Here is a 14189-nt window from a genome sequence, read left to right as displayed (position 1 = left end):
GCTCTGTCCTTGGTGCTAGTGTTGTTATCCAACCATATAGTCAGTAGTAATAGACTCCAAAGGGTGGCAAAAGCTTGTGACTTGTGGTCAGAAGTATTGCCAAGCCCTGCTTATGTCAGCATTTTGAACCTGAAAAGCATTCCTAGATGAGGTCTGCATTGTTCCCCAAGTTTAATTACTCCCAAAAAGGCTATTCAGGTATTGCTGCATGCTTCAGTTGTCTAACGTATGGCCAATAGTGTCCTAAACATGAAACATCTACCAGAGACTGCATTCCATTGTCATGTGGATAATGCATGCCTTGAACTACCGTCATAAACTATTGAGTTACAGCCTCCCCAACTTGATCTACGCCATAATCAGGGCCAGAGCTCCCTCGAAAAGTGGCAGCCCTTTCATGTTTCTATTTTGTTCTCGGCCAGCCTAATAGAACCTGATGCGTTCCAATGCCTGGTACGTTTCTCCACAAATGACGACGCTTTCAGAGCGGAGGCATGGCGTCCCCGTGGGATCTGGCTTCTACGGGCAACAGATACATCTCGTGCACGTTATCCATCCATCAGGGACCAGACCTACCGTAAAAAAACTTAACTCGGTATCGAAGAGGTGTTACCGAAGTTCACAATGCCCCCCTTTTACACACCAGGTCGTGAAGATTACGGCCTAGTTTATTGGAAGCAGTTGAAAGTACCGTATGCGAGCTCTAAAATGCCAAAGGAGAGTTCCGTTTACGAGGTTTATTACGGCGCCTCGGCTTTCAGATTTTACGGTGAGGATTGGAAAAATTTTAACTTGACAGCCGACCTGAATCCACGGTAATTGCGAGTCCGGCAGGCGAGGAGCAATGATGTATTTTTTTTTACGAGCTCCAGCATTAAGTAAAGGGACACTTTCATCTTTATGTAGATTGTTGGCGAGAGTTTAATGCAGCGGTAAAAGTAACCCCTTCCAAACCCGGTATAGCCTTCAAAGCCAGGCCAGTGTCGTTGACTGAATGAATGGATGTGCCATATAATGGTATTTGTGAAATTGTAGCACCCCTTCCTTTTGCACATGGGTACACTTCTCGTTTACGAGTCGTCCAATGTTCTTACGAGCTCTGCCAAAACTCGACAGAGCTCTATAACGGTAAAATCATTTCCTCCAGTGGACGTATGCCTTATGAATGGATATATGATTTCACAGTTTTGTTCATTATGATTTACATCAGTTAATGCAGCCGTATTGTTATTTTTAATACCTAAGAGGGTCAATCGGGCACCTTTTGACACCTTTGAATCATAACATTTTAGGGCCAGTTGCTCTTCCTCTGAGGCTAATATCTATAACCATAAAAGCACAAAGGAATTGTATCTTCTTGACAAGCATGTAGGTGTTTTTTTGTGTGTTTTTTCTTCTGGCGTGTGACTAATAAAGGTTGTAAAGAAAGGTGAAACTAACTTCTCATGTATATAGTTGCAGAAATGTGTTATATTCCAACTTTCGGTCTTGCTTTCTAACTGGTAGTTTGTAGCATTTTTCAATTTGTTACCACTCTTTACCGACGTTGCATTTTACTAAAAAATGCACAAATCAATGTGCATGTGGTTGCCATCAATTAAATAGAAGGATTGAATTTCTATCTGAAAGAAGCCCAATATCAATGCCAATGTGGATGTAGCTGCTAATTGATCAGATAAAATTAGTCAAATTTTTTGTATAAAAAGAGACCAAAGTTAGTGCATGTGTGGTTGGCATCCATGGAATTCGTTTTTCGCAGCCTAACTCGGTAACATTGGCAATCAAAATCTATAAAATAAAATGAACTTTTTCTCTTATCAATATGCATTCAGATGCTATTGATCAGATTAAAATAGTCAAATTTTTTACATAGAAGAGAACAAAATTAGTGCGCGTGTGGATGGCATCCGTAGAATTTGTTTTTCGCGGCCTAACCCTGCGACGCTGGCAATCATGAATACAAATAGCGGTGATGCCGCTACATTACTGCCTCATCCAAATTTCATTACCGCTCGCTGTCTTATCCCCCTCCGCGTGAAACTAGTTACGACACCGCGCCGCTCGCCTAATGTCGCACCCATCCTGTTAAATCTAAAGCCTCCCATGCGAAAATGGACAGCCAACCGTCATTAGCCGAGTTGTAATACTTGGAAGTACGCTGTAACAAGCGCGGGCTGAATTTTTATGACTGCTGTTCAATACCTGTCATTTGACACACTGCCTTTATTGAATAACGAGGCCTTTTCTTGAGCGACGTTGGAAGAAAATTGAGGGTCTTGTATCGAGACGGAAATTCTGATACCCAAGTGGCTAATTTTAGACAGTCTCGTGTTTTGAGTGTGCTTCAATTTAGACGATGATGTTCATGAATTGTTGAGTGCCATTCTGGTGACACTTATTGCTTTTTATATGCATGTTTATCATATATTGATGCACGGTTTGTTTCTCAATTTGCACACTGGGGAAACATTTCATTTATATAATAGTACTCCTCTTCCATCAGTTAGTTCTGTTACAGTCTATACCAAAATTAATTTCTGAAGGCCTTCTTGAAAATATTATATGTTTGAGAATACGAAAGCAAAACTCAGCAATGCAGTAGAAATGTATGCTTTATTTTGATTCATTCAAGGATCCGTATGTTTTGTTGTACGTCACAAAAATGATGAGATGTATTTGAAGGTTTTTGTTTAAACTTTAATTTTTCTACTGATTCACATACTGTAGGGGCAAAAATAGTACCCTCCACCAACTATGTGTTCAGGTAAAAATGATTTGAAGGTAAAGTAAGTAAATGGCTATAGAAAAAGAGCCTAGTAACTGAGTACTGTATTTACATGCACTGTAGGATAACCATTCAGTTTCAAACCCCAAGTATTTTCTTGCCATTTGAAATTTTGAATATTGCTAATTTTTGCCCCAACTAGACTAACCATCTTTGCAATGTAATATTCAGTTCTTTCACTTCATTTTTGCCAAACTGAAAAAAAAAACACAAACTTTGTGGCTATTTCTTAGGTAATTGAAGAATTCCTCCCAATTTTCTTGCTACTCAAATATTGCTGATGCTTGCCCCAACTAGTCTAACCATCTTTGCAATGTAATATTTGGTTCTTTGAGTTAATTTTTGCCAAACTGAAAAAAAAAAAAACTTTTTGGCTATTTCTTAGGTAATTAAAGAATTCCTCCCAATTTTCTTGCTACTGGAATATTGCTGATGTTTGCCCCAACTAGACAAATCATTTCGCAGTGTAATATTTGGTTCTTTCAGTTCATTTTTGCCAAACTGAAAAAACACAAACTTGTTGGCTATTTCTACCTCCCAATTTTCTTGCTACTCAAATATTGCTGATTTTTGCCCCAACTAGACTAACCATTTTGCAATCGTTTAATATTTGGTTCTTTCACTAAAGTTTCAGTTAATTTTTACCAAACTGAAAAAAAACCAAAAAGTTTTTGGCAATTTTGTAGGAAATTGAAGTAATCTGTCTCAGGTACTGTCCTGTACGTGAAATATTTCCCAGTATGCCGTTCAGGAGGGAAGATTGAGAAGTTGGCGGCCGCGGCAGGCCACGGTTTGATTTGGTACTAAATCACCCGATCATCTCGGACATTCGGCGCTGTATCGCCCCAGGTCCCGTGTAGTCGTTTAGGTAACACGCACAGTTTATTACGCCGCGTACGCACAATGTCACAGAAGGGCTGGGACGGCCCATTTGCAACTGTGCGTTATTCGGAATGACAGCATAATCATGGCTTGAAGGGTGTATTAATAACTCACATCGTGTGTGGGTGACTCTTCCTATTAGAAAAAAACACAGTATATTCTGTACATTATTCTTTTGAGATATATCAGTATGCAAAATAATTTCATGGAGGGACAGGTCATGTAATATTTGACCTTATGACCTTGGTGGAAGTTGTGTTTGCTTACTCATGTTTAAAGCGCCCATCACACAGTGTATCGTATGACAGTTTTACGACAGGAAATTGAAAGCATTTCTTCGACATATGTGGCTGTTTTTCGCACCAAATTCAGCTGTCTTGTAATAGAAATGTGAATATCAGGACTCCTTGTCGACAATTTTGTTATGTCTTTGCTGAAAATAGTACCAGAAAAATTACATGTCATGCATTTGACTGGAGTTGAACAGGTCTAAATGTGATCTGTTGGAAGCAGTTATGTTCAAACAATTTTGGGAGTGGTAGTTTGTAGTGTCCAGTGTTACACACATGTAGAGTGACCAGTGTTACATACGAGATAGGGGGAAAGTTGGCCATGCATTGCAAACTGGGCAGTCACGTATTTTGTATATGACACATCCATGCATATCTGAGCATTGGCGCCCGGAGGGATGTCTTCCTCGTCATGCCATTTTGCCTCGGCAATTTACGATTTGCGTAATGCAATCCCGCCATCTCAGACAAGCAAGCGCGGAGAATACAAGATTTAATAAAAGACTTCCAAGAGAAATTGGGCGTCCCGTAATTTGGTCTACCCTATGTGTCTGTGAAGATATCTTCTGTGAAATTGCTTCACAATTTATCAGGTGAGCTTTAGGTGGAAAGAAAGAGCTATACAGTAGTTATCGTATTGTTTGGGACCGTTGGGTCCGGTTGGTTCGCCTGGAGGCTTCATATCCGCGAAAGCAGAACAGAACGAGGCGTTTTCCGTCCCCGCGAGAGAGGGTTGACTTTGGCGTTTCAATCTGGCGTTGGGGGAGGCGGGTACAAATTTGTTGATAATGTAGCGGGACTGCCACGGGGGGAGGCGTCTCTGTAGGCCTCTGATAGGCCGAGACAGCGTCCTGGGAAATCAAGCAAAGAGCTTTTAAGAAGCGATGAAAAACGAGCGCCTACAGTTTAATAGACAGGTTAAGAATCCGGGTGTATGCCGAAGGTAACGGCATTGCGACTTGAAAAGAAAGGAATGTAATAAAGCCTCAACAAGTAACTTTTGATTGGCTGAAGTTATTAATGGCTCTTGCTCCATGATGTCTTTATATGTCACATTGGAACGTCCTTATATGTCATTTTGGAAATCTGTTTTTAACAAGTCAGATAGAAGTTGACTGTCTTGTGGACTGATAACGTCCTTCAAAAACATTGTAGGAAACATTTTAAAAACAGTGTCTGTTCATTGGTGACTGATGTAAGCTGTACTGGTAGGAACATGCAGTTATGTTATACAAGGCCTAGAAAAAAATGTTGTTTCCCGACCGACCCTAGAAAAAACTTCTGACCCTAGCCTTTTTTTTGTGTGTGGACACCTGCAAGGGACTTAAATTTTCTGAGCTGATCGAACTTTTCTAGCTCCATGATCTGACACCCGAGTGATGAAACATTGTACAATCAGTTTCCCAACATTGACATTGAAAATATAAGTCATGCATGCAAGTCTTACTTTTTGGATCACTAGAGATTGCCAGTTTAGCCTTTAAAAAAAGAAAGAAAGAAAAAAGATAATCCCTACCTACCGACCCTAATTTTTTCAGAACTGAAACAGGAAACACAACTTTTTTTCCCTAGGCCCAAAGGTTTATCCTACCTTCTGACATTGGGATTGCGTTCTTGGTGGGGAGGGGGGCACCTTACCTTGTTGGAAAAGTATACAGTATACCGGTATTTCCCATCCCACGACATTGTACCCCACTAAACAGCCCTTGTGATGAAAAAAGAAACTTTTGAAGGACATGTACCGATAACCACATGCCTGTGAAATGCCTGGCTGTGTTTCTTTGGAGGTCACGTTTCAGTGTCAAGGTCATCCTTGAGTGGAACAGGTGGTTGGTGACACGCGGGTCCCCGACATGTGAATTACGTGTCGCGGGCTGACACCGCGGGCCTGCAGCTGTGTGGTCCGCTGGTTTTTCCATGCCAACATCGTTCAGGGTCGGTGTATGCCCCGCAATTACCAAGCTTGTTTGGCACGGCCCACTGGCCTGGTTTGTAAACTACTGCTGGGAACCAATGAATACATGGGAACTCCTACATTCTGTTATTTTTCAATTTTCAAGGGCAAAATGTAACACTGGAAACACTGGAAACCAATACATACAATACTGGGGCCTAGGAAAAAAAGGTGTTTCTTGTTTCAGTCCTGAAAAAATTAGAGGTCGGTAGGTAGGGATTATCTTCTTTTCTTAGACCAGTGATATCAATACAGTAAAACTTGCATGAGGACACTTTTAGTTTCAATGTCAATGTTAGAAAACTAATTGTACAATGTTTTATCACTCAGGTGTCAGATCTTGGAGCTAGAAAAGGTTGATCAGCTCGAAAATTTATGTCCCTTGCAGGGGTCTACTCAAAAAAAAGTCTAGGGTTGGCAGGTTTTTCTAGGGTCGGTCGGGAAACAAAACATTTTTTCCTAGGCCTGGGAATTCTTACATTTGGGACTTATTTTCCACTTTCCAAGGACAAAATACAACCCTGAAAAGTTGCAGTTCAAATTTTTGAGGCACCATATGGGGCATAGTTTCAGATTGTTTATCAATGTATAGTAAGTTAAACTAGCACTTTACACGTCATTTGTAAGAACACATGTTCAGTATTACATTGTCTTTGTTCCTGTCACACAAGTTGAGATGTTTCCGAAAAAAAATGCAACAGATTTCTAGGCTGCCTTTTTGATATAGTAATTACTTATAGACCTGAACTTTAACAGTAAGGCAAGACATACTTTAAAGGCTTAGAGGTAATACTTTATAAAGTGTTGGTATTTTTACACACTGTCACAAGTTATTGCTACAGTTGTGTTTAGCCTTTCCATGACCACTGTACCTGGAGAGTTGTAATGATGACAGAGGGGGATTTAGATGGTAGGGAACGTGTGATGTCTTTTGCTCAGTTGCTCGTAGATGACAGTCTAATATGTACCTGTGGTGTTCCCAGAATATCCACACGAAGTTTTGGTAAGGCCACACCAATTTGATTTCTTGGTTAACGGATTCGCCTCTTCATTTTTTTCTGATTTGCAAAAAAAAATAAAAATTCAGAATCAACTGCAAAATGCTCATATTTTGCCCTGAACAGTTGAAGACAGTCCTTTTCTTCCTAGTTGTTACAGTTATTCTATCTTTAAATGCAATGGTATCATTAAAAGTTCAAAATTCATTGTTTAAATTTTGAACCAGTCTGGTGTGTTGACTTCATGGCTCCTATCGTACCATTTTGGGCCATAATAGGATGCCTAGGCCTGTTTTTATTTTAATTTTTTTTTCACCCGCCCGCTCAATTATTTTTCTAGAAAAATCCGTTAACCAAGAAATTAAATTGGGGTGGCCTAAGATAACGCGACCTCACGCTGTGTTAGTAGAAATGTTTTGGATGGATTTGTCACATTTTCTGCACCTGTGGCACCACAGGTGTAACTTCCTTTTGCTGTTTTGGCAGATTTTTTTTTTGAGAAACTGTGAAATGTGCTGTGTCTACATTTTGTACATGTGTGTCTTTGTACATGGGTATGTATATTTTGTTGTAGTACATGTGTTTTCACACATACATTGTTTTTTTGTATTGGGAGGGCAACTTGTAAAGGTGTGTACGCACCTGTTTTGCCCTCCCTTTCACTTTGTGGAAAATACCAATACACAAATAAACAAACAAATATATATATATATATATATACATGTATAGATGATTCTATGTATAGCTGATTCTATCATCTATGGACTACAAAGTTCAAATACTAGACTAAGTACTGTGTAGGAAAAAAATATCTTTCTCAAATTATGAAATAAAAGGTTCTAGCATTTTCTGAACAGTACTGCAAATAGAAAATTATACATGATGTTGCAGTGTTTTCCAAAGACTTAACTGGTTTCCTGTCTTTGAGAAGACCTTCTTGGGTGTAACCAAATGCAAATATTTTGCATGTCCCGAGGAGTGAACACTAATGGTTTGGACATGTTCAGTGAGCCTTTGTCCCCGCTTCAGGGTGGTATTCTGTCACTGGTAATGGCGGCTTGTCAGGGCCAGATGGCAAGGTTTGCGATACGCACCGAGATTCTCTCTTTTCTTCTTCATTTCATCTTATTCTTTGTATCAGGCCAATGGCCCATGTTAAGAGAAAAACAGCATCACATCATACAAACCCACATACAGAAATTTACCTGTCATACAGTTTAAAAAGTAAGTTTTGTGGTTGACGATTACTAGAAGTAGGTGAAAGGTAAAGATACCTTCATAAGTACAACCTGCGGCAGATTTCCATAGAGCAGCATAGAAAAAAAATGTTTTATCTTGAAAGTTCATCTGTGTTGGTAGAAATCATTATGAAGCAAGTTTAAACTGCAATTTCCAACACAACTTCCTTGACAAAGACTGGAGTTGTACAGTCGAAAACTTATGTGAGTCCAATTTGTTGTGTTGGAAATTGCAGTTTAAAATTGATTCATAAAAAAATGTTAAAATTGTAGAGAAATGTACTTGCTGGATCGATAGCTCCATCCAGCTCAGGACTAACACTCTGCTACAGCCCAACACGGAACGATCAAGGGAAACAACCAAAAGAAATTTTTGAAGACAGGAACAAGTGATATCCCTGTTGAAACTAGCCTTTACAGAGATGAAAGAAGGTTGACAAAGATCACAAGAAGGCTTAGACATTTTTCGTATTTGAAGGTACTTTAAAGTGCTTCCAGAGGAAGAAAATCGTCAGTTTTGCCTCTCGAATGTCTTCCCGTTTTGGCAAGAGTTGCGAGTTGGCTCTGTCTTGCAACAGATGGCAGTTGGGATCAGGGGTATTGTGGGTAATGTGACACTACCCAGCAGTCACCTGTTGGTAGATTTAATCCTCTTACGGCTGCCCCCCACCCCCTCCTGGGAGCCTCCAACCTACATCAGTGAAGATTATCCTCTACAAAATGTCACAATGATCATATGTACAGGGCTGGAAATACTGTGTGCATGTGCACCTTAGTGCACCCAAATTTGGAGCTGTGCACCCAATTTTTTTCTGTGGGTGCACCAGTGCACCCAAATATTTTTATAGGGTTACAAAATGTGAAAATAGCATATTCTTAAATTCTAAGTGTCAGAAAAATAAAATTATTATAGTAGTACTTTGCTTTAGATATGAAACATGTAAGTTTTTGCTAACATTCTACTTATTTTATATGGTGCACCCCAAAATATTTTTGTGCACCCAATATTTTAGGTTGGGTGCACCAGTGCACATATTCAGAAAAATGAATTTCGAGCCCTGTGTGTATCCTAGATTTATTGAATTTCACTGTCCAAACCTTCGAAGATGGATGCATTTTTTTTTGCAGTAGTGGTCCTAAAATTAAGTCTGCATTTATCAATTGCATGTGACTAATTTTGGGTCACATTGTCTCAATTTCGTTATGGTAGATTTTATACCACTGGTAATAAGCAACAGGCAAATTCCATGTGCCTGTTTTTTTACGACATGTTGTAGTTTTTATTACCTGCCAAGAAGTTAATAGTATTATTGGTAAACTATCATTATGTTTGTCGGTTGGTTGGTTGGTTGGTTGGTTGGTTGGTTGGTTGGTTGGTTGGTTGGTTGGTTGGTTGGTTGGTTGGTTAAAGATCTTTGTAGAGGTTGTAGCCTTCATTGTATTTGGAAGAGCACAGAACTGAAGTCTGCCCAAACTGTTACATCCTGAAAAGCACATTAACTCGGAGTAACCCTTTTAAACTTTATTTCTAACAGTCTACCGAAGATGTGAGTTTTTAACGACGTATCGCGTGGTGAGAAACCGGCTTGAAAAATGTGGGAACGCTGTACCTCGCGACCTATGCAAATGAACCTGGCCGACTCCAGAATTTGTGGCGCACTTTCCAACAGATGTGAGTTGGTGACTTGGCACAGTGAACCGTGCGACCTCTCACCGCAAGTCTGTACAATCATACCCCAGCGTGGGGCGTGGGCCCATCTTTAATGCATCCGCCAGTCCCGGCTTTTGGAAACTTTTACATACTGGGAAAAGGGTCAAGTTGTAACTGGGCCAAGTACATGCTGGTGCCAAACTCCTTACACATGGTGAAACAATCTGGGGACAGAAGATAGGTTGGTGGGGCCATACCACTGCCAACTTTCCACTTTGTAAATCAGAGGAATGTGGAGATAGTCTTTTGTTGCTTTTTCTCGTGCAGACTGTGTTCTTCGGAATCACAGACTGGGTGGCATTTTGGCCAGACTCTTTACTGATAGGAGTTCAATGTCAGTGAACTTTTTACAGTGTATTTTTTTTAAGTCTTTCACTCAAAAGTTTGTTGGTGGTGACTTGAAGTAAAAATGTAGCAGCAGCCTTTAGGCCATGTTGATTTGATAATATGGATGACATCCACACGCGCATGAATTTTTGGCCGTTTCCAAAAAAAAAAGTTTTTAACCATACTGTAAATGGTACCAAACAGTTGCAAAAGGAGAAAATATATACCGTAAGTTGCACACACAAAAATGGAAAACGATACCAATGTCATAGATTGCCGCAATCAAACGAAAAAGACGAAAATGTAAGAAAATGAATTTGAACAGTAGATTATTCACCATACCATATCCTGTTTCATTTGTTCAACCTTCATGACCACGTAGATTTCATATTGAAAACAACTTTTTTTGGCCAAACTTTTTTTTATTTGCACGCTCGCATCAGCTTTGGGGTTCCCAGAGGATGTCACCCATATAATCAAATCAACATGGCCTTAGGTAATACCAGAGACTTCCTCACACTTCCTCTGCATAGATAATGAACAGCTGGGCAGACTAAGTGAAGATCAAGGAGACTGTCAAGATCACAATTTGCAGAACAGGTTGATCTAAAACACAAGAAACCTGCAGATCAGCCTGCTGCTTTGAACTGAACTCACAAGTTCGGAAATAATCGTTGAAGGACTCCGACAGGAAAAGAACTGCCTTGTATCTTGAGTCAAGGTCTAAAATGACACAAGCCAGTTGCACAGGTTCAAACAGACTTTGCCCTGTAACGTCAGTAGACACACTGTAACACCTCTTTTCTTTTCCTCCCACACCTTTCCTCGACAGCCTGTTAAGTAATAGCTGACATGCCGGTTCTAAAGAAAAATACCACAACAGCTCGGATTTAATGTGTTCAAGCTTACTTTTGGATGTTTACTGACTTAGATGGTTTACAAGTTCAAGTTGCTACAATTCTCACACCTTCCTTCGACAGCCTCTTAAGTAATAGTTGACGTGCCGGTTGTAAAGAAAAATAGCACAACAGCTCGGATTTGTCGTGTTAGTACTTAGAGCATACAGTTGGATGTTTGCAGACTTTGTGATGGTTTAAAAGTTCAAGTTGCCACAATTCTCACACCTTCCTTGGACAGCCTCTTACTTAATAGTTGATGTGCTGGTTGTAAAGAAAAGTACCACAACAGTTCGGATTTGTCGTGCTAGAACTTAGAGCATACTGTTGGATGTTTGCGGACTTTGATGGTTTACAAGTTAAAGTTGCACCTGCTGGTGTGGTTGAAGTTCAACTGTTCCAGTGTCTAAAGCGATCTAGAGAAGGGAGACTCAGTCCTAAGCCCATGTTTAATCTTTTCAGTCTAATTCAGTCTTTTACTTGGGGAACAGATCACTTCAGAATTTTACTTGGGGAACAGATCACTTCAGAATTTTACTTGGGGAACAGATCACTTCAGAATTTTACTTGGGGAACAGATCACTTCAGAATTTTACTTGGGGAACAGATCACTTCAAACACTTGTAGGAAAGGAATAAGTGTCATAACCATAAGTTCATAACCATAATAAATAAAAGCAATTACATGTACATAATCAGTCAGTTACTTTTTAACACACCTTTTCAAGACACTTAACAGGAGTTGATTCTTTTAATGAGAAGTTTATTGAAAAAATTCATGCTCGGAGGCTAACTGCAGATTACAAACATAAATGAACATTGAAACAGTATACTAACTAAAATCTACATAATGAAAGGTAATTGTCTTAAACTTTAGCTACTGGTATGACCAAAACTATGTCTGGAGGGTTTGACTTCTCTTTTGTAAACCATGGAAGACGTGTATGTTCCCTTTTTGCTGTTTTTTTTTTAACTGTGAAGTTTGTTGTGTTATCAAAACCAATTGCACATTCTCATCTTAAAAAAGATATCACATTTACATATTTTGTATTTTCCATTTTTATGCAACAAGGAGTTGATACTTAATATTTTTCCTGTTTTTCAAGTAGATGTATGATGTTTGTTATGTTATCAAAACCAATTGCACATTCTTAGGCCACACCAATTTGATTTCTTGGTTAACGGATTCGCCGCTTCATTTTTTGCTGATTTGCAAATATATATAATAAAAATGAAAATTCAAAATCAACTGCAAAATGCTCATATTTTGCCCTGAACAGTTGAAAACAGTCCTTTTCATCCTAGTTGTTACAGTTATTCCATCTTTCAATGCAATGGTATCATTAAAAGTTCAAAATTCATTGTTAAAATTTTGAACCAGCCTGGTGTGTTGACTTCATGGCTCCTATCGTACCATTTTGGGCCATAATAGGATGCCTAGGCCTGTTTTTTTTGTTTTTTTTTCGCCCGCCCGCTCCATTATTTTTCTAGAAAAATCCGTTAACCAAGATATTAAATTGGTGTGGCCTTATCTTTAAAAAATCAACTTGTAAAAGATATCACATTTACATATTTTGTATTTTCCATTTTCAGGCAACAACAACCTCAGGATGTCATCTTCTCCCTGATTCGCGAGATGGCTCCTCCCGGCGTGAAGACCGTGAACCTGGCCGACGCGAGGGAGCGCACGCTCGCCAAGGGCTTCACGCCCGACCAGTTTGACGAGGCCATCGAAGAGTACGAGGATCTCAACGTCTGGCAGGTCAACGCTGCGAAAACAAAAATCACTCTGATTTAGTACAACGTAAACAAACAACATGTTCAAGGTTTGCTGTAGGGCAGAGAAAGGTCAAAACTGATGTATTTCACTCTTAGAATGGCAGGGAAGGTTAGCAGTAGATTCTTAATGTCTTCCAGCACTTTGAATTACACTGAAACTCACTTAGATACATTTCTAATCTGTAACAATTCTTAATGTCTTCCAGCACATAGATAGAATTAGCCTCCATGTTATGTGGCCAAAGTTTCACCCAGACAACATTGCAAGGTTGCCAACATGCAATTTTGTATATGCCATGGGTTTAGGTCCGGACTTACAAGTCCAGAACTGAACCTAAATCTCTGGACTTGAATCCGGACCTGAACCTAAATGTGGGTTTAGGTATGCAGCACTAATTATGGTGAAACTCACTTAGATACATTTATAAACCGTAACAATTTGCAGGGAAAAAGATTCATCAATTCGTCAGGTTAATTCCTGAAATTTCTTTTGTCTGTGAGTTCATTGTCACGTTTTTCCACGTGCTATTTGATTGGCAGTTTTCTTGTAAGTTTGTAAACTATCCTCGGAATAAGTGTCATGTCTGGAATGGAGAAATAGTCATGCAGAAAAATGTTTACATACGCAGTCTTCTGTATTTGTCGTGTGGAATTGGAAAAGGATTTAAATAGATCATGTGCCATTGGTGAGCTTAGACCAAATGACAGTCCTATATATCCCTGTGTGTAGATTTTTTGTGTTTACTGTATTGATATTTAAGACTTTTATGTATGGCTGTTTCATAACACATTCCTTAAACTGGACCAAAAGACAAGTGTAAAGTTTAAGCTACAGCGATATAAGCTTGTGGTTTTATATTTTTCATCCCCAAAAATTGTTGATGTCGGTGCCTTATTGATATTCAGCTCATATGAGTGAGAAACCATGTGTCCTTGCAGTGTTGATTTGGATGAGAAGCTATTACATGGATGATGAAACTTAACCATGATTTTTAAGACTCGACAACTTGTAATTGTGCGAAATGTCAAGTAAAGACCATTCAACGGTGGCTACTTTATCACATAACTTTAACGGGTGAAACAGCATGAAACTATAGGATGAAAGGGAATGATATACGTTGTAGTACCCATGATGATAACTTTCTTTTCTTTGCTGTGTGTTACAACAAAATAAAAGAAATGTTAAAACAAAAATGAAATTTCATCCTATTGTTTTATAATTATGAAAAACGATTTACATTTATGCTCTCTTAGTCATTTAACCCTCTATTCTACTTTCAGTGCCAAACAAGAAATATGTCCTTTTCCTAACTCCCACCTTAATTTATTC

At 39.2% G+C, this 14189-nt stretch overlaps 1 protein-coding gene across 1 annotated transcript in view; it reads left to right on the top strand.

Annotated features, from left to right (window-relative positions):
• LOC109463939 (DNA replication licensing factor mcm7-like) overlaps nt 1-13172 on the top strand; it is a 54346-nt gene extending 41174 nt beyond the window's left edge. The window contains exon 18 of the mRNA XM_019760837.1: nt 12674-13172. Coding sequence (XP_019616396.1) covers nt 12674-12878 — 205 coding nt within the window. The 3' untranslated portion in view covers nt 12879-13172. The remainder of the gene's footprint in view (nt 1-12673) is intronic.
• The last annotated feature ends 1017 nt before the right edge of the window (nt 13173-14189 follow it).

This window comes from Branchiostoma belcheri, unplaced genomic scaffold (assembly GCF_001625305.1).
Source record: "Branchiostoma belcheri isolate BF01 breed outbred unplaced genomic scaffold, Haploidv18h27 scaffold13, whole genome shotgun sequence".
Taxonomy (NCBI): domain Eukaryota; kingdom Metazoa; phylum Chordata; class Leptocardii; order Amphioxiformes; family Branchiostomatidae; genus Branchiostoma; species Branchiostoma belcheri.
Note: the sequence above shows the minus strand (reverse complement) of the source record. Positions and strands in the feature narration are given on the sequence as shown.